The sequence below is a fragment of the Rhinatrema bivittatum genome, chromosome 1 (genome assembly GCF_901001135.1).
Source record: "Rhinatrema bivittatum chromosome 1, aRhiBiv1.1, whole genome shotgun sequence".
NCBI classification, from domain to species: Eukaryota; Metazoa; Chordata; class Amphibia; order Gymnophiona; family Rhinatrematidae; genus Rhinatrema; species Rhinatrema bivittatum.
This window is the reverse complement of record NC_042615.1, coordinates 299,467,072-299,486,933: the sequence shown is the minus strand read 5'-3', so window position 1 is coordinate 299,486,933 and position 19,862 is coordinate 299,467,072. Positions and strand designations below refer to the sequence as shown.

The following is a 19,862-nucleotide window of genomic DNA, read 5'->3' as shown; positions in this document are numbered from 1 at the left end:
GTACATGGGAAAGGGCGAGGAGGGCAGGAGAAGAAGGCCCTCAGAAAGAGGCTCGTGTGTGTGCCTGTGAAAGAGTGTCTACAATCTCAGGGTGACTGGAAATGAAAGGTTTCCAGGTATGGAAAGGGGGAAATGTTTGTTATCCTTATTAGTTTTAATTAGTGGATGTTTGATATATCTGCTGTTTTGAAATATTAGTTTGATTTTGGGGAAATGTTTAAAGTTTATTTATTCTTCTTCTTATTTGTCATCTGTTTGGAAATATGCTTTTTATTAGTAGGGTTTCCTCACTGTTGTGATTGATTTACATTTCTTCACTTTGTTTTATGAGGGGTGGTGATATTTCTGTTTTTGATTTATTGCACTGCATTTGAGTCTGGCTTTTAGTGGTTTCCAGTCCAGTTTTTTTGTCTATTCCTTACTATTTATACTTTATGGCCTGCGTATGTGACTGAGCTGAGGTGGTCTGCTAGCTGGGAAAACACCTTGTACCTGTTGGGTTAAAGGTTTTTCTGATTTGGGTAAAGGCTGGGGGATATTTGATTGAAGAGGCTCCTTGGGTGCTAACGATGGCGCTTAAACCTGCTGGATACTGAGATGCCTGCAGCAAGTAGTGGAAATTTGAATGCTGTGTCAAGGGGCCCCAGCACAAAAAGGTTTACCAACCGCTGCACTATCATGCATAAAAACAGGTCCATATAATGCCTTGAATATCAGAAGCAATGGAAGGGGAGGAAGAAAACAGCAAAAAACATAGCAAAACATTAGAAGGCATTGCTAAAACTGTTAAAATAATGTAGAAATATCATGCACCTTTTCAAATAATTCTTTGTCCCATGATGTAAATCCTGATGGTGTCCTTTTAAAATTTGTCACTTTTGCTGAAAAGCATGCCATTTAGTGGTTGCTCTTGCTTTCTTCCTAAATGTGTGTGTGTATGTGTGTGTGAGCATGGGGGGGAGGGCCTAGATCTCTGAAATGCTTCCTTCTGATGCCCAGAATGGTCGTCATGAGAGGACTGCACTGCACTTCAACACAACACGCATGAGGCACCTTACAGATTATGTGCCGCAGTCTGTGGGGATGTGCATATGTTCCTGTCGCTGCACTAGCTCGGACCCTTCCACCTCCCTCTGTGCTTTGCTTATTGCGCAACAATGTTCTGCCAACATCTGCCTGCCCGAAAATGCCATGTCACAGCAAACACTGCTCCCTTTCATCTGCGGTGGTCCTTTGTTAATGTTTTACTCATGATTGTCAGCGGGGTGCAGCGTAGTTCACTCTTCCTCCTGTCCTCGGGCCTCATTCTCTGCCTGCTCTGATGGGAGTAACCAGCCAGTGGACAGGTACTCCTGGGTTTTCTACCCCAAAATTTAGGATAACCCCCAAAGGCTGCAAACCAGCATGTATCATGCATTATAACCAGTAACGTCCGGTACGGCCAAAATAATATATGGTGGGTCCTCTTTGGCAGCTCAGCCATGGTAGTACTTTAAATCAGAGACCAAAGCAGCCACCACTGAGCCATAAAGGCCATGGAGGGAGAGGATCAATATCAACACACGGCCAGTTCAGTCTATTACCATCAGCACGGGGGTGATAATCTTTTGCCTGAAAGTAGGCACAACGTTTCAGAAGTGGATGGCAAGTCTTTCCTTCTTATTTATTTATTTTTTTCCGTAATCCCCTTGAACTGGAGGGTTATTACTAGAAATGACTGTACTTCCCTACTTTCATTTTAAAGAGTGTCTAAGAGAACTCCGAGGCAGAAAACTGTTCCATCTGTTTTCTGAAATCCGTACGCCGCATAGTTAGAGAGAATATAAGATCACTTATTGCTCAGGGGAGATACGAGCATTGCAGAAGTAGATGAATACACCTTCCCTTGCAATGTTAAGTTCCGTACAATCCCCTTAACTTGGAGCATTATTTCTGAAAATCTGCTTCAGTTCTACAGATTTTCTTCATGGGCAAATGTGGCCTGGTAGCCACATGAGATTTGAACCGAAGACCCATTTAGTCTACCAAATGTACTTTCAATTGCATTGCCATAGACCTCAGTTTATCTCTGGCTTTCGACTCACATCTTCGCAACTAAGGATTCTCCATTCTTAGACCAGGCTTTCTTGAATTCCCATTGCTGTTTTTGTCTCTTGCCATTCCAGAAATATTTTTTTATGTTACTCTTGAGCATACCCCACTTGTGCTGAAATAGGCATTTATGCATGAATTGCCTAGGTAAACATGAATAAATAATAATAATAAAAAAAAAAAATTGTGCTTTGAAAATTTTTTTCTAAACCTTCCCCTCCCTGCAACAAAAATGAATTTGGTCCTGAGGGTGACACATGCCTTGGCAAGAGAGGGGGCGATATTGGCTTGTACCTTGCAGTCCCACTCACCTGGAGGTGAACTGAATTTTACTGGTGGTTGTGAATGTAGCAGAACACGGAGTTTAAAATAATTTTTTTTTTAGCATGTTTCAGAAACAGTTATACTTGCTAAGCATTTTCCCCATAGACACAAAATGGGAGAAACCCCCCGTGCACATCTGGCCCTTTGGTGAGAAATCAGACAAGAAACGACATTACAGACAATTTCTCGGCTCGACCGCTCCCATCGCGTTTCAAGCTGGGATTAATCAAAAGGATTTAACTTCTTCCAGAAAGAACAGCAGGCCAAAAAATTAAGTCGGGGGGGAGGGCTGAAGAGAAAGGAGGGCTTTAAAAAAATTTTTCAATTCATTTTAAGCAGTATGATGTAATCGTGCAAAGGCAGATGGCAGACAAATTATATAAGTACCTGCAGAAAACCAGGAGGGAGCAACCTTTGGAACTGCTGGAGAGGAAATGGGACTGTTTGGTATAAAAATGTCAAGTTTAGTTAGGAGATGTTGTTATACTGTCAGCCACTCAAAAGAAGGCTGCTAAAGGGGAGTTAGATTGGCTTCCCCCCCCCCCCCAAATATACAGACACACCCCAACCAAAAAAATAGTACTCGTGTAATTCACCATGAACTGTTTATCTAATATTTAATCGCAATACGTATGATTTCACAAGCCTGCACAGTGAACCCACAATTTTCTCTTAAAATGCAGGAAATTGGAGGACATTACAATTTCTAAAGGTAATCTTTTCCAGGTCCCCAGGCCAGGAAGGACAAAATGATTTAAGGTTTAATCCTGAATAAGGTTTTAAGATTGTTTCCTTCATTCTTTTGTATGAGGAAAATGTATTTTGTGTGATCCCCTTTAGCTCTCACTTTGAGAAGCATTAAGTGTAGCTCATCTGTACCCCTACAACTACCACTGGGAAACAGATTATAGAGATAGATGACTGTTGGTGATTCAAGGCTGCAAAAGAGGGAAATGGCAAGACATTGGGAAATGAAGAGTGATTTAAAAGCAGTGGCGTACTGGGAGGGGGATGCTGGGGTGCAGTCCACCCTGAGTGACAGCCAGGAGGGTGTGCCAGGAGGGAGAAAGGTCAGCGGGTACGAGCGAAGCCCATCCCGCTCACAGCTGAAGAAGAGGGAGGCCGGCAGCAGTGAGCAGATCCCATTCCACTCGTGGCAAAAGAGGAAGGAGATGCCAGTTGGCCGCGCCCAGAATGCATCCCATTCATGGCCGAAGTTAATCGGAGGGCTCAATGGGCAGCGAGTAGAGCCCATTCCGTTCGCAGCCGAAGTGGAAGGAGTTTTGATGGTCCATGAGCGGAGACCATCCCGCTCATGATTGAAGATGGAGGCCTCAGTGGGCTGCAAGGGAGGCACCAGTGGGCCATGAGCGGGTCACGGCCGAGAGGCCATGAACAGCTGACATCAACACGGCCCATGAGTGTGAGTGAGCGCAGAATGACAGGCACAGGAAGGATGTGTAATTTGGAGCCTATGTGCCTGAGTGTGGGTGTTTGTGAGCTAGAGATTTTGTGAGGGTGTGTGTTTGTCTGTGAGAGAGAGCCCATGTGAAGGGGCATGTGTGAGTGAGAGAGAGCCTATGTTCAGGAGTGTATGAGGTGCGTGAGTGAAGAAGCCCATGCGAGTGCATGTTTACCCAAGAGATATGGAGCCTATGAGAGGGGTGTGTGCATTAGAGAGAGTCTATGTGAGAGTGTATGTGTGCAAGAGAAAGTCTGTGTGAGGGTGTGTGTATTTGAGTGTGAGAGAAGGAGCCTGTGTGCATGGGTGTGTGAAAGTGTGTGCAAAAGAGAGAGGGAGCCTGTGTGAGGGAGAGGGGATGGAGAAGTGAACCTTGGAGGGTGCCAAATACTTTAGGTACGCCACTTCTAAAAGTCCATATAAATGTAATTAACAGGGGCCATAAGGGGGGCACATTTATAAAATTGCTGGTAACATGTGCGGCAGCTGTACACATGTTACACTAGTTTTCAAAGCACATAAGTTCGCTTTGAGAATTGTGTGAAATTACGCAGAAACTCACCCACACAAAGTTACTCCTGCTTTTTTGCAGGGCATAGCTTGTACATGCTAATTTACGCGCATACTTTTAAAAATAAAAAAATTATGTGTAAATCCAAATTCCGCCCTCAGAACCCTTGTCTTTGTGGAAATAAAAATATATGCATAATTGGGTTAGGTGCATACTTTTACATGCACACTGTTGCATTTGGCAGTCCGCTGACTGCTCCTGTGAACCGCTGCACTTACCTCCCCTAGCCAGGCCAGTTGCTGCTCCCCGGTGCAGCAAACGCCATCAGCCAGCTATGCGGCAAGACACTGCTCCTCAACACAGCGAGACACTGCCAGAAGAACACCGCCAACAACACGTGCTGCGCCTCCCTCTAGATTTGCACACCACTTTCTGCCATTTTAAGGGACCACGGCGGGAAATTCCCTGCGGCCCCTGGTGATGACATCATCAGTGCAGCCCTATATAAGGGCAGCTCCCCGGAAGCAACTCACCTCAAGAACAGATCCAGCTACTTCCTAGAAGAGCATGTTACTTTATGCATTGCAGTCTTCTGTCTTCGCCCAGCTTGTCTTCTGTCTTCATTCCAGGCTGCCCGCTTGTGTTTGTCCCTGCCCTCTCGCCCTGCCTATCCGTCCCTACCTGGTTTTGACCTCAGCTTGGACCCTAGTTACATCCAACTGCTGCCTGCCTCTGACCACTGCCTGGACCCCGGATATGCCTGACCACTGACTGCCTCTGAACTCGGATATGCCCTACTGACACCTGCCTACAAACCTAGCTACTACAGATCTTCTGTTCTGCCATCAACAGAGACCCCACCTAAGTCCTGCCAGCCCCAGCACCCAAAGGCTCAACCCGAGGGGAACGTGAGCCGGTATAAGTGAAGGTCCCAACAGGTCTCTGCTTCGCCTGGGTCTGCCTGCTGATGGTGGGAATTTGCAGGGCCCCTCCCTGACCCTAACCCAAGGGTCCACAGGTACAACGCTCAATCCTTGGGAATTCTATAGCAAGCCATTTTATATGCATAAATTTATTTATTTATTTGTTAGTTTTTTTTATGCATGTAAAAAAAGTTCAACCTAAAACATCAATAGAGAAAAAAAACAGCTGGTAATTGCATATCTGTTCCGCACCAATATTGTTTTTGCTAAGGACAAGGCTGCTGAGATCCTTAAAGCAGTAGTTCTTATTATCTAGATTCTTTATCAGTTTGCCCATTTTTTTGACTGTAGTTGCTTCTTTCTGTAGTATTCATAGATCTCTCTTCCTTTATTGTCTCTGTATATTGTATTTATCTTTTTATGCAACTTCAGAATGAAAGGTAGTTGCTTTTTTTATTATTATTTTTATGTCTGCACTTGCTGTTTGCTCTCTGAGCACTCTCCGTGCTTTATCACTGCTTTACGTTTTATCGTGCTCCCTGCATGCGATTCTGATCCCATGTTTGCATCCCAAGAAAATGTTTTGCCATGCTTTTGCCTAGTTCTAGTTGCCATATCTTATGTGGTTGTCCTTATTCTTGTTTGCTCTATAAATGGTGTAAAAGGCCAGAACAGAAGCACCAACAGAATTTTCTCATCAGGCCCAAGACCACACACAGTAAATGTAAACCTGCATGTAATAAATCTAGAAAGACCTTACAAGTCCTTGTTAGACTTCAGTTAGACCCAGTGTTGCGATTCTGTTGCCACGAGCCTTCAATCACAACTAGAGGGCATGGGTAGAGGGAAGTCCATCCATCGCTGACCTCTCCTCCGCCGATGGTATTGCTGAGCTGATTCCTGTCCCTGCTGCTGCTTGCTGCTGGGCCAGTCCCATTGCTGCTGGTGTTCTGCCCCCTTCTGTGACATCATCAGTGGCTGCCTTGAAGAAGAGGACCACCCTCGAAGCAGGCTGATCCCAGTTGGGTTGCGCCTAAAGCTGCAAATCAAAAGGGGTCATGGGTTTGGGGGATTCTTAAAAGTCAACTGCATAGAGCAGGGCATTGAATCACATGAGTTTCTTCCTACTCTTTTAGGGTAGCAAGGTAGAGACTGAATTGGATTATTATTGTAAAGGATAATATCGGATTGTATTATTGTGTATTGAACTATTTGGTGAATTTTATTGTATTGTTGAGCGTGTTGGAGATGAAGTAGATCAGACTCAGGGATTTTGAATTATTATATTTGTTACTGTATATTATGCTTGTAACCTCTGGGCTGAAATCGTTTTCAAATGCTTAAGATCTCTTCACCTCCATTACCTTCCATAAGCCCACTATCTTTCCAGGATTCCCTTTTGGGGGGGACAGGGGGAGATTACTGTTGAAGGCAATCTTTAATATTCACACTTATAAGCAAGCTGGACTTTTGATGATGTTCCACAGAGTAACTTTATAGATAGTTGATTTAAAGTTGAAGTGAATGACAATGTACATATCAATATAGTCCAGTACATATTCCTCTTCCAATTAATCTGTGACTCTGTAAGGATGGCATTATCTAATCTTTCTTTCCATATCCCATCCCAATTTCCATTCCAGCTTCCTTGAATTGGTCAAGATGGCATAATTCAAAGCTCCATTTCTCATACCTTAATTCAGATTTCTTCTGTTTCATCACCCTCCTCACTTCCCTAATGGATGGCACTTTCCAATTACTCTCCAAAATATCTGGATGATATTTCACGTGATCAGCACCAAAAGGGTTGCCACATTGTTCTCTTTCCTTCCTTCTTCTGCAGGGACAGGGCTGGCTGGCCTAGACTCCTTCAACTTCCTGTAGCTGATGGAATCTAAATTCCTCTGGCAAGGGGGATTTAGGTAACAACAAAACTAAGCCCAAAAAAATCCAAAACGAAGGAAGGGTGGATAGAACTTCCTTCAAAAGAACTTTACAAAAATAAACAAAGCAAATTCTCAGTCAAATCGGGAAGAACCAACCCCTTCACTACTCTTTCTAAACCCAAGCAAATTCTCAGTCAAATCGGGAAGAACCAACCCCTTCACTACTCTTTCTAAACCCAAACCTTGACCTATAAAGTCCAAGGGTCTTCTTTCCCAAAAAAACATAAAAGGAAAGAAAACAGGAGCAAGTATAGCAGCGTCCTGCCTCCTCCTCAAAAGCTTTACTAAAACTCCTCACCCTCTCTAGATGTTTCTCCCTTTATAGGAACAGGAAGGAACCAACCTAGCAACCTACATGGGGGAGCTGGAAACCACTGGTGCAGTCTTCTTAGTAGAGACCCAGTACGGAATCTATATGCTGATGTATTGCATTTTTTATGATAAATTATGTAAATTGGTTTGGGTACCTATCTAGGAAAAAAAAAAGACACAGCAGATTCCCAGAGGACTCTTAATACTGTCTTTGCAGGTGCTGCTAATGCAGTGATGAATGTGTATTCACATCAAACTCACTGTTACTTGTGCTAGCAATAGAAAGCAAATGCTTTATTAAACCCAGAGTCACTAAACCCAAAGTAGTTTCACTCCTGGGCTAGTTTTTCCAGAAGTGACTAGTACCGGATTAAATTTGTGTGAATGGAGTTTTGGGATTTTCTCTAGTATTAAATTTGAGCAAGAGGCTAATCCAGGAGTGTTTTCCCCAATGTGAACAGATCATGGAGTAACGTCTGACCTCCACATGGAGTGGAGTAGCAGCCTAGTGGTCAAAGCAGCAGGCTGCAAATCAGAGAAGCCAAGGCTCAAATCCTGCTGCCACTGCATATGACCTTCCCCTTCTATTGCCTCAGGTAAAAACTTAGGGGCTCATTCACAAAGCTGTATTAAACCTTGTTTATCATACGGTAAAAAGCCTAATGCAGGGCTAAGGCAAGGTATTTCAAATAACTTGCATTATTTCAGTCCTGGCGCCATGCATATGTAAATGAGATAATTAACATGCAGATGCATGCTAAACCACTCTTTACTGATCAAAGCCATGCAAATGAAATAACGCGGCTTTGACATGGAGTTAGCTTCAACTCAAGCGTTTAGCTAACTTCCCCTGGGAGCTTCAGGATGTTAATTCACATCCCAATGCTTCCAAGGACATGGCTTAAAGGGGTTGATAGCCCCTAAGTCAAACCTTCCTCCCCTCGAAAAGAATGAAAAAACCATAGGGGTCTGCACAAGACACCCTGTCCTCACCCCCTCCGTCCCTGGAGGCAGCCGTAGATTAAAAAAATGTTCATGCAAATTTTGTTGGTGCAAGCCCCACTCCACCCCCTCCCGTTCAATAAACAAATCCTGTCCCTGGAGGCCAGGACCCCCAGCCTACCCTCAGGACCCCTCCCCAATTCACAATTCTGTCCCTGGTGGTGCAGTGGGGGACTGGAGCGCCCCCTAGACTCCGGACCCAGTAGAGGCCATGTTTCAAAATGGTGCTGCCAAGCTTTTGCCCCATCACATGATTAGGGGTGGGGCAGGGCTTGAGCTGACTTTAAAATTTTCATGAAATATTTTTTGTAATCTCCAGGGACAGCATAAGGGGTGGGACAAGTGATGGTGGTCCCACAGTCCCAGGGCCACCATCATTTTTATTTTTTTTTAACTCAAGCTGTTTTCAGCAAGTATTGTCTAAGCAATCTGAAAAACATTCTATCCCAGCAATCTGAGCAGACCAGGCTGCTCAATCAAAAAGATCTGTCTATAAGACTCCATCAAGTAGACCAGGCCCTACAGCTAAGGTCACCTCGGAGAAATAGATGCAATTTCTCAGAACACCAGAAGCTGTGAGCATAGTAAAAATTATAGCGTCACTAGCAGTGAAAATCACTAGAGACCTTTACTGCAGGCTGGAAATAGTTGTTTATATGGTAGCACAATTAGTCTTGGCAGAGCAGGAAATCTCCAATAGTGTGATCACAGCCAAAACTGTTATGATTGGTGATTTGCAGGACAGCCCCACAAGCCACCACACTCACCCCAACCCCGCTGGCAGACTCCAACTCCCACACAGCTGGAATGCCCCTGAGCACAGCAGAGTCTGCCACCATGCTGCCAACTCTCTGGCTCCTCCTAAGGCATGTGCACACCCGACGTCATTGCCCTTCAAGGGCCCATGGTGGGAAGACAGCCATGGTGCCTTTCGATGACATCACAGACCCTGCATTATTTAAGGCTCCTCCTGAATAGCATCAGACAGCTCAGCAACAGGTCTCTTGGGGTACCTTGGTCTTCAGTGCGTGTTGCCTTGCCTTTGTCTCTGTTCTTCTGTTCCTGTTCTTGTCCTGCATTTCTGTGTTACCATGTTCCTGCCTTCTCCTGATCCCTTGCCTTGTTCTGCTGTTCCGTCCTGCCAAGTCTAGTCCTCTCCCAACCTTGCCCTTGTCTATGTCTCTCTTTGGCCTGACTTCCTGGATTCTGACCCCTGCCTTGGACCTTGACCTTTCTTGTCTGCTGCCTGTCCCAATCTCTGGCTTGTCTTCTCAGATTCTCTGTTTGTTGCCTGCCCCAACTTCTGGCTTGTCTGTTGCCCGCCCTGACTTTCGCATGGCCTTGGACTCTCGCTCTCTGAATCGCCCTAAGGACCCATCTAAGTCCTTCTGGCCGCCAGAGCCCAAGGGCTCAACCTGCAGGGGAAGTGGCTGGTATAGACGAAGCTCCAGGTGATCCTGCCACAGGGCACGTCAGTCAGCTGTCGGTGTGGGCCTAGTGGGTTCACTCGCTAGACTGTGCCAGCCACATCACAGCACCAAGGGTCCACCTTTACCGAGGGTGTTCCAGAAACTAAATCAGCTTGCATATTAGACTTCCCAGCTTCATTGTTGGCCTACAGGTGCATATGAAGAAATAATCCAATAATTGTCAATGATTTACGCATGTATCCCCAGCAGTTTTCTACTGCTGCTTTGGGCTTCCAGCTCATTTGGAATCAGCTGACTTTGGGCTATGACGCATGAGCCTTCATTTTCAACTACCCAGGGATTTATTCCCTTTTCATATCCCTCTTCTCAACTCAGCCATTGCAGTAACAGGCCTCAGTGATGGATGAGACTTCTTCCCCATCTGGGCTGTGAATGCTGTTTCCACAGCGTTCCTGTCCCCAAATGACCCAGGGAGCAGAAGCCTGATCCAGGAATCTAACCCAGGTCCTCTACGGCAAGGCATAGCATCTGCCACTTGGCATGCCCAAGCCCTTACTTTAAAGATACGGACCACAGTATACCCTTCATGCCCACCCTCTTACTTATCTATCCTTTAAAAATCTGCTCTTCTGTACCCTTATCAACATTTGCCCCAGACATGGCACTATGGAATAGTAGTAGTCATAGATAAGTCTTGCAGTTACTGTGTGATAAAGACATTGGGCAGCCCATATTAAAAGCTTTTAGCTGGATAACTCAGAATATTTAGACATTCAACCAGCTGAATTCTAACTGGATATAAGTTCGAAAGCTAGAATTTAGCCATATAAGTTAGGGGCATTCAGGGGGTGTAACCGGGAGAAGTTGAGTTAGCCAAATAAGTTATCCGGCTAAGTCTGGTCATACTGTAGACTTGTCCTAACTTTAAGGTAGCCAGATATATTAAATGGTGCAGCCATGCCACTGACTATGTAGGCTAAAGTAGCCAGATAAATTTATCCGGTTAACTAACCAAGTCGTACAGTGGCTGAATATGGACCTCTAAGTCTTTTAGGGACTGATTTACTGAGATTTTTTTCCCCCCAAGGAGAATGCATGGGAGAAAAGCATTAGTCAGTCAGGCCTTTAATGAATTGATGATAATCCCAGATATTCCCAAAACAATCTTTCATCATCATCTCAGCTAATGCACACTAGGTGGAGCCCTAGAAAACTAATTTGTCTGAACATCGTAATGTTTAAGTGGCCTCGATGTCATATCCCAGTTATCTTATAGAGATCGAATGGGATTGCGCTCCCATCAAGCGCCTGGAAAAAAAAAAAAAGATGCTGAGTTGCAGACAAAGCTTGCCTTTGACGAGTGGCATCATATCTGGATCTCAGCTTATAAGATGTCAGTATGAAGCAGAAGGGAAAGTGTGGTTTGTTTTTGCACTATATCGATACCCACCTGTTTTCTATATTTTGTGTTTTATCTAGTTCTTTGTGCTGGAGAGGATGTGGGAGCCAGGATTCACAAGCTGTGGAAATGTAGTTACATTGGAGCTCAAATGTAGTTACATTGGAGCTCAGTCAAAATTATAATGAAATGTTTTGTAAAATTACGGTAGATTCTTTCTTGTGAAGAAATGTCTTGAGTTCAGCATCTGGTCTGCCCCCCCTCACTGAGACCAATGCAAAAAAAAAAAAAAAAGAACGGTGAAAGCGGGTGCTGAGAATTCAGCACCCGCTTTCCTAGCGCGCCCCCAGGCACCTCTCCTGGGGGTGCCATGCAATATTTAAATTAGGGGTCGCGTTGACAAGGAGGCACTAGGAGGGATTGTGCCCCACTAGCACCTCCTTGACAGCGGGGAGCCCATGAGAGGTTGGCTGTCAGCAGCCGTCCACCGGTTAGGAAAACAGAAGCTGGATTTATCGGCAACTGTTTTCCTAATCAGTGCATAGCCACGGGTTTGGGAAACGGACTCTGTTAACTGAAGGTCCGTTTCCCTAACCTGTCTGCCGGCACAGTTTTTTTTTACTTTTTCCTTTTTTAACTTTTTAAAAGTTTTCCTTCCTCCTACTGAATATCGCAACGATATTCAGTAGGAGGATGTACAGAAAAGCAGTTTTTTCTGCTTTTCTGTACAACTTTTGGGAGTGCTCAGAAATTAACGCCTGCTCTAGGCAGGCGTTAATTTCTGAGCGCAAAACTCTGCGTTTTAGACACACATTATTATTTTTTTTTTTTTTTTGCATTTCGGGTGATTAGCTAATAGCTTCATCAGTATGCATTTGCATGTGATGAGTGCTATTAGTTTCCCCACGCGATGGACAAGAGATGTGGAGGTGCTAATCCCCTTATTGCGCGCTGTATTACATCGACCCCATTGTGCACAGAGAAAAATATACACACTTTTTTTTTTTTTTACTGCATCCATTGTTTTCCATGGTTTGTTAAATCATAAAATGTGCAGCTTAACTCCTTTTGCATTCTGACACAAAGCTGTGCAATATTTTTTGCAGATGCAGAGCCGTATGGCAGTGCTGCTCTGCAACCTGAAGCCTGCAAAAATGAGAGGTGTGGTGTCTGAAGCTATGGTGATGTGCGCAAGCTCGCCAGAGAAAGTGGAAATTTTGGATCCCCCTGCTGGCACTGTTCCAGGAGACAGAATCACTTTTCAAGGTTTTTCTGGTAAGTACCAGTACTAGTGTGTGTAAGTACGAAAAGCAGTACTTTGAAAAAGTCACGGTCTTGTAAAAGACCTCCATCTCTTTCTTCTGTGATGGGTTAGAGATGCAAAAAGGGTCGGCACTGTAGAGCAATGATGATAACAGATTTTGAAGTTTCATTTAAAGGGGAAGAGCTGCCAAAAAAAAATGGTTTCAGGATCTAGATAGTTTAGGTAAGAGTGCTTTCTAAAGAAAAACAAACAAGCCAAGGAGGTTTTATTTTTGCAATAAAAGCACTGCTTTTATTGAAAAAGGTAAACAAAGCTATAAGCAGCTAGCAACTCAACTCAGGTAGAATCAGAAAGGTACACATACAGAGCAGTACGGAAGCCCTAGCAGCTCAAAACAATTCAGTATTCTCTAACTCAATATGATCTAGCACAGTGACATGAAATGCATTTTCAACTTAAATACCTTTTGTTGGCTTGCTTAGAATTTGACTTTACTTAACCTGCATAGTTTTGATTTACTAGTATCACACTAGCCAAAGTGCTGTAGGAGCCATTTCTTGTTCTCCCTTTGATTTACCATTCCTAGTTTATGTGTATTTTCTCTTGCAAGAGTTGGCTAATAGTGATGTCACAGTGCTGTGAGGAGTTTAGGCACTTGGGTGCAATTTTTTTATTTTTTGCTCTGTTGCAGAGGGCTTCTGCAGTAAAAGAGAACCAAAGTCAGTGGGGGACAGGAGGCGAGTTTGGCTTTGTCCACTGACCGGGACAAGAGTACATGTGAGGCAGGCAACAAAAGTTGGTTTCAGGGACCAAAACAGATGATGATACTGAGAGTGGGGATGTCCAGCACCTGCTAGAAACTCCCCCTAAGTGGTCCTGTGGCGAGGAGACATGCCAGGTATTCACGAACGTCTCCACTGGTCCTAGTGTCTGCCACCAACCCACTTCTCTGTTCCAAAGAGGATGTGGCCACTCATCCTGCTTCCTAGTTGGTGTTGACACCAGCAATTTTTAAGGAGGAAGTGGAGGAGGAGAAGATCCAGCAGACCTTGGAAAAGGCACTGCAGGGTGTCAGTGCTGGGGCAATGAGTTGGCATCTGAGCAGACTTGTAGTTGTTTCATGGGGGTAGGGAAAGCTCGGATCTGGGCAGCCATTTCGGGGAGAGGACTTGAGATGGATTGCTTGTGTTGGGTGAAAGGTTGCTTGAAAGGCTAGTGCACTGATTGTGTCATTAACTTTATCTTGGCCATGTAGTTGTGAGAAAGTTAATGCACTTTTGTGCATGGAGGGGTATGAGTTTAGAAGCCTAATATCCCTCATGTTCAAATAATTAGTCGCATGTGAACAGCAAATTTTCTGGTGTCCCACCAGCTTATACAGTCACCTTACGCCCATTTCTTACCTGGAGAGAGCACACAATGTGCAGGAACATTTAACTTCACCATGACCTGAAGACAAGCTCTCCAAGCTTAGGTTTCTTTGGGGAAAGTATAGCAGATGAATGAAAGGCATAAGTTGGAAAGTGGCTGGCTGGTGCCATTTTTACTAAGATGGTGCAGAGTCTGGAGCCTATGAGGTGCTCCGAATCACACTAGCCAACCATTTATAGAAATGTATGACTGCGAGGGGTCTGGGGGAGTAAGCTAGAGTTGAGAGGCTGAGTCAGAGGCCAAGGGGCAATTTAGATAAAGGGATGGAGTTGAGAGAGGAAGGGCCAGTGCTGTGCTATTTAAAACTTTGTTACTTTTCAGGTATTGGGCCCACTTCTAGAGGTATTGGGGGGGGGGGGTCTCTCCAGACTGCAGGGTTTTTGTTTTTACACTTGGGGTGATGGGGGGGCTTCAGGCTGCTCTGGCCCTTTAACTGACAGCCCTGAGAACATCAGAAGCAGGGCTGAATCAAGAATATTTGGCAACCTATGCAAACCTTCAGTTGTGCGCTTCCCTTCCCGAACTTACCTATTGGTGGTAGCTACAGCACAGTGTTTCCTCCTACTGGCAACAGTGGCTCTAGCACAGAGCTCCCTTCTTTAGTAGTATTAGATCTAGCACAGCAACCCTCTATGCCTCACACTGGCAGGATTTTGCTGCCACAAAAATGTTGGCGCTCTAGGTGATCGTCTAGTTTGCCTAACAAAAGCTCCGGCCCTGGTCAGGACCCACATTAATGTCCCAATGCTCCCGGGGGAAGTTAACTACAATTCCAGAGCTGTAACTAATTCTGATGAAAATAACATGGCTTGCGATTTTTCAGGCAAGCCACATTATTTCCATGAAATTGCCTACTAATGAGTTGTCTTGCATGTATTTGCATAACATTTGCATGCAGAGCACTCATTAACATCTTATTATTGTTGGGGGCAAAATAATGCATGGTATTTAAAATACCTCAAGGCTACCTCAAGGCATTTACTATTTTAATGTCTAACACAGCTTAATAAATGACCTCCTAAGTTTGTATCTGAGGCAATGCAGAATGAGGATGAGGTCCAAAGTCACTTGGAGCAGCAGTAGGATTTGAACCCTGGTTTCCCTGGTTCTGAGTCCACTGCTCTAACTACTAGGCACCTACTCCACTAAAAACAAATAAAAATGAGGGACAGATGGTTTCTACAGAGCAAGGCAAAAGACTCCTTCCCTCTTTGTGACTGCTACTGTGTTTAGCATTCCCAACCCAGTGAGCAGGCTAGAATCTTCAGTACATGTCTCCTGTATGCAAGCATGGCATTGCTACTGAGGGACTAGTCCTATCCCTGCTTTTCTCCCCCTTCCACCTCACAAAAAACCTTTACCTTTACATGTTATATTATAGTTAAGGTAATGAGGCTAGATTTCAACTGAATCTGAGTTTGGAGATTCTAAAATAAACAAAGACATGAAAGATGGTATACACATGTGGCAGTTAGTGTAGCTGGGTTTAAAAAGGTTTGCATAAGTTCCTGGAGGAGAAGTCCATAAATTGCTATTATTCAATAGGTAATAGCCACTGCTTGTTGCTGGCATTAGTAGCATGGGATCTATTTAATGTTTGGGTACTTGGCAGGTGCTTGTGACTTGGATTGGCCACTGTGGGAGACATGATACTGGGCTTGATGGACCCTTGGTCTGACCCAGTATGGCATGTTCTTATGTTCTTATGAACAGTATCAGTCTGTTGTTTAAAATGTACAGTACTTAGACTGCAAGGATAGACCTCTTGCTGAAAAAAGTTAATTTCTCAGCATTCAGATAGGTTAATCCACACCCAGTGGGTTATGAACCTCTACCAGCAGATGGAGACGGAGCAAAGCTGATGTCACGGTATATATAGTTCTGCTCTAACATCAGCCCACCAGCATTCTCCATCTCCAGCAGATAGTGGATGTGTATCTTCCTACTGGGGATTTCTTGTTTTAAAAAAAAAGAAAGAAAAGAAAGAGAGGATTAAAACGTACCCCTTCTCCTAAGGTGATACCTTATGGTCCTTCCCTCAGTTGAGTTCTCCTGAGGGTGATATCTGATGATCCCTCCCTCAGTCGAGTGCTTCAGTCCAGTATCTGGTTTCTGATGTGGACTTAGCTGCCAGGAGAGTTTCAGCTGAGAGGCTAGCGGGTGCAGGAAGCCGAATGCGGCATGAAAGCATTAGCCCTCTCTCCCCACTGCTGGAGACCGACTGTACTCGGCCGGGATGGGTTGAATTCAGGTAATGAGTTTATAAAAAAAAAAAAAGAGTAAGAAGAGCGAGATTTAGGGACTCCTCTTCTGTTTCTGGTCTCCGAGCCTCGGCGCACTGATCTGACATGCGTTCTCATCTCCATGGGGAACTTAGGGAGTCATGGTAGTTTGGCAGGTTGAGCAATCCTTTGGGCTAGGCCCCGCTCTCAGGCTTCAATAGGATGCCATGTTGTAGGCCGCAATGAAGTTCACATGCTTTTTCTGCACAAGTCGCCAACGAAAGCAGTGACTGACGTCTGTTCGCACCTGCGCGTCTAGATTGTGTGTCCATCTGGAAGCGCAAGGTTGGATATCCAAGTTTTGGGTGTGCGTTCTACAAGCGTTCCTGTAATTGAGTGTCCGTTTTTGGGCATCCTGTCCAGGCTTGCTGGATATGGATGCACTGTAGGACTCACAGTTGTTCAGCACTTGTGTTGTTGAGAGTGCTGCCTCTGGGCTTCCTTTTTGCCATGGTGCCAGTAGCAAACAAGCCTAATTGCCTTGTGATTTGCACAGCTTGCCATATTTGGGCATCACAGCCAAGGATTCCCTCTAATCTTTGGCAGCACTGCTTGGAAGTTCAAGGCGAGTTGTTGCCAACTGATTTTGCTGAGCCTGGCTCTTCCCAGCAGGTTGCAGGAAGGAAGCCGGAGGGGGAACTGTCAGACGTTTTGCCTGGTTCTGAAACTCCCCTAACTGGTTTGTCAGCAGGGGAGAGCAACTCAGTGGGCGCCAGACCAGCGACCCCTAGCTTTGGTATGGATCATTCCGCCTTCTCTTGGGTGGAATTTTTTTCAGGGACTGCAGTCCTTTCTACAGGCATGTTCAGCAGAGCCAGTCAAACTTGAAGGTTCAGGATCACAGATTGCGGAATCCCACAAAGCTGGTGCTGAGGTTAAACGTCTGAAGGCATCTCAGCCTGTTGCGGGTCACACTGAAGGGGACCCAGATGGCATGGATGAGGAAAGGAGTTCCTTACACCCTGGAAGATAGAGAAATTCCTCCAGGGTTAGTAACTTATAGAGCAATGTTGTGCTTCTTTCATAGAGATGATTTGCCAGCACTAATCTCTCAGACATTGAAGATACTAGGAGTACTGGGTATTGATCCCATGTCTGAGCCAAAGAAAAATCCTATTTTGATTACTTTGCGTAAAGCATCTTGTTTCTTCCCTGTTATAGATGCTATTCAAGAGTTGATTGATCTTGAATGGGGTGCTCCGGAAGCTAATTTTAAAGGGGGATGAGCCTTTGAAGGTCTGCACCTTCTGGATCTGGTGGTGAGAGAGCAGTTGTGTTTTCCAAAAGTGGATGCGATGATGTGTTCCGTCACCAAGCAGATGACCATTCCGGGAGAAGGAGGAGCGGCATTGAAAGATGCTCAGGATAGGAGAATTGAGGCTATTCTTAAGCAGACCTTTGAAGCAGTGGCAGTGAATATGCAAATAGTTTCTTGCTGCTCCCTGGTGGCTCGCGCCTCTTTGCTTCTATTTCAGGAGGTCGATGAGACTGGTTTGAATTCCAGGGCAGTGATTGAACCGGCAGCCGCCTTTTTGGAGGATGCGGGCTGAGACCTGGTCCATACTTCTGCCAGAAGGGTGGCTTTGGTGATAGTGGCCAGACGTCAGCAGTGGCTGCAAAATTGGTCAGCCAATGCAATTTCAAAGTCTAATCTTATGAAATTGACTTTTAAAGGATCACTCTGATTTGGGAGTGAGTTGGAAAAAAAGGGTTAAAAGGGGCGAGTCTCAAGTTCCTTGGTTGCCAGAAGATAAGAAGCAGATGCCATGTCCATTCAGCACGAGAGGCCGTACTAGGTGTTTCAGACATTTTTGATCCTACAGAGGAGCGGCTTCGCAGAGGGCTAGACCTTTGGATAGATCTCAATCCTTTCAGCCCAGACAGGGCGCATGCTCGGGTAGTAGTGACTGCCAACCCCTCGATGAATGTATACTGACCCACCACCCAGAGCAGGAGAATAGGGGGGTCGTTTATCTCTGTTTTATTGGAGGTGGTTCAGGATCACATCAGACTACTGAGTTTCGGAGGTGATAAGGGATGGCTATACTCTGGAATTTTTCAGTGTTCCTCAGGATGTCTTCATGGAGTCTCCCTGCAGCTCCCCTCAAAAGAGGCAGGCAGTGGAGACTGTTGTCAAGGCTCCTGAGCTTGCGGGCCGTGATTCCAGTGCCCAAATCGCAAGAAAATATGGCCCATTATTTCATTTATTTCATTGTGTCCAAGAAGGAGGGTTCTTTTCGGCCCATCCTGAACTTCAAGGGAGTCTATCATCATTTACAAGTGATTCGGTTCCGCATGAAAACAGGACACTTAGTGATAATGACAGTACAGTCAGGGGGAGTTCCTTACATCTTTGGATTTGTCAGAGGCGTACCTCCATATTCTCATGTGTTTGGAGCATCAATGATTTCTGCAGTTCGCTGTTTGGAGCGACATTGTCAGTTTTGAGTATTCCCCTTTGGTTTGGCCACCACTCCCACAACCTTCTCAAAGGTCATGGTGGTGGTAGCAGCAGTGTTGAAAAAGGATGGCATTCTGGTCCACCTGTACCTGGATGACTCGCTAATTCGGGCCAAAAGCTTGGAAGAGAGTCTTCAGGCCTCACACAAGGTAGTTTCCTTGCTGCAGGAGCTAGGTTGAGCGGTGGACTTGGTCAAAAGCAATTTACAGCCGTCCCAGACAGTGGAATATCTCAGTTTTCATTTTGACAGGAAGCAAGGCAGGGTTTTTCTGCTAGAGATCCACATTCAGAAGCTGATAGCTGAGGTGCGACTATCGATAGATGCAGTTCACCCAACGGTATGGTCTTACCTCCCAATGCTCGGTTTGATGGCAGTCACCCTAGAGGTGGTTCCATGGGCAAGGGTGCATATGCGTCCTCTTCAGCACACTCTGATTGCCGGTGGAGTCCACAGTCTCAGGACTATTCCATATGGCTTCAGTTACCGGTGGAGATCATGATCCAACTGAAATGGTGGTTGCAGGCAGACCATCTGAGGAAGGGAGTTTCCTTGCAGGCTCTGAGCTGGCAGCTGCTCACAATGGATGCAAATCTCCAAGGTTGGGGGCTTACTGTCAGAAACTGACAGCACAGGGGCGCTGGAGTGCAGAGGAGTCACTCTGGAGCAACAGTCATCTGGAAGCACATGCTTGCGGTTTTCCAATCACTTGCAGGGTCAAGCAGTCCAAGCGATGTCAGACAATGCGATAACAGTGGCTTACATCAGTCACCAGGGAGGCACCAAGAGTCAACAAGCGTTGCAGGAAATAGACCAGCTCATGGAATGGACAGAGGTACATCTCCAGGAGATCTCTGCTTCCCATATTGCGGGAAAAGACAATATGAGAGCCAATTTTCTCAGCAGACAGAGTCTGGATCTAGGAGAATGGGAATTGTCAGAAGAAGCATTCTAGCTCTTAATGGGCCACTGGGGCCTATCATATCTAGACTTGCTTGCAACATCATGCAATGCGATGTCACAGAA

At 45.3% G+C, this 19,862-nt stretch overlaps 1 protein-coding gene across 6 annotated transcripts in view; it reads left to right on the top strand.

Moving 5' to 3' along the window:
• The window catches only part of AIMP1 (aminoacyl tRNA synthetase complex interacting multifunctional protein 1), a 161,539-nt gene that overhangs the window by 118,903 nt on the left and 22,774 nt on the right, over positions 1–19,862 (top strand). For all 6 annotated transcript variants that reach the window (XM_029596858.1, XM_029596856.1, XM_029596860.1 and 3 more), the window contains one exon: positions 12,507–12,675. In XM_029596858.1, the coding sequence (XP_029452718.1) occupies positions 12,507–12,675 (169 nt within the window). The remainder of the gene's footprint in view (positions 1–12,506; positions 12,676–19,862) is intronic.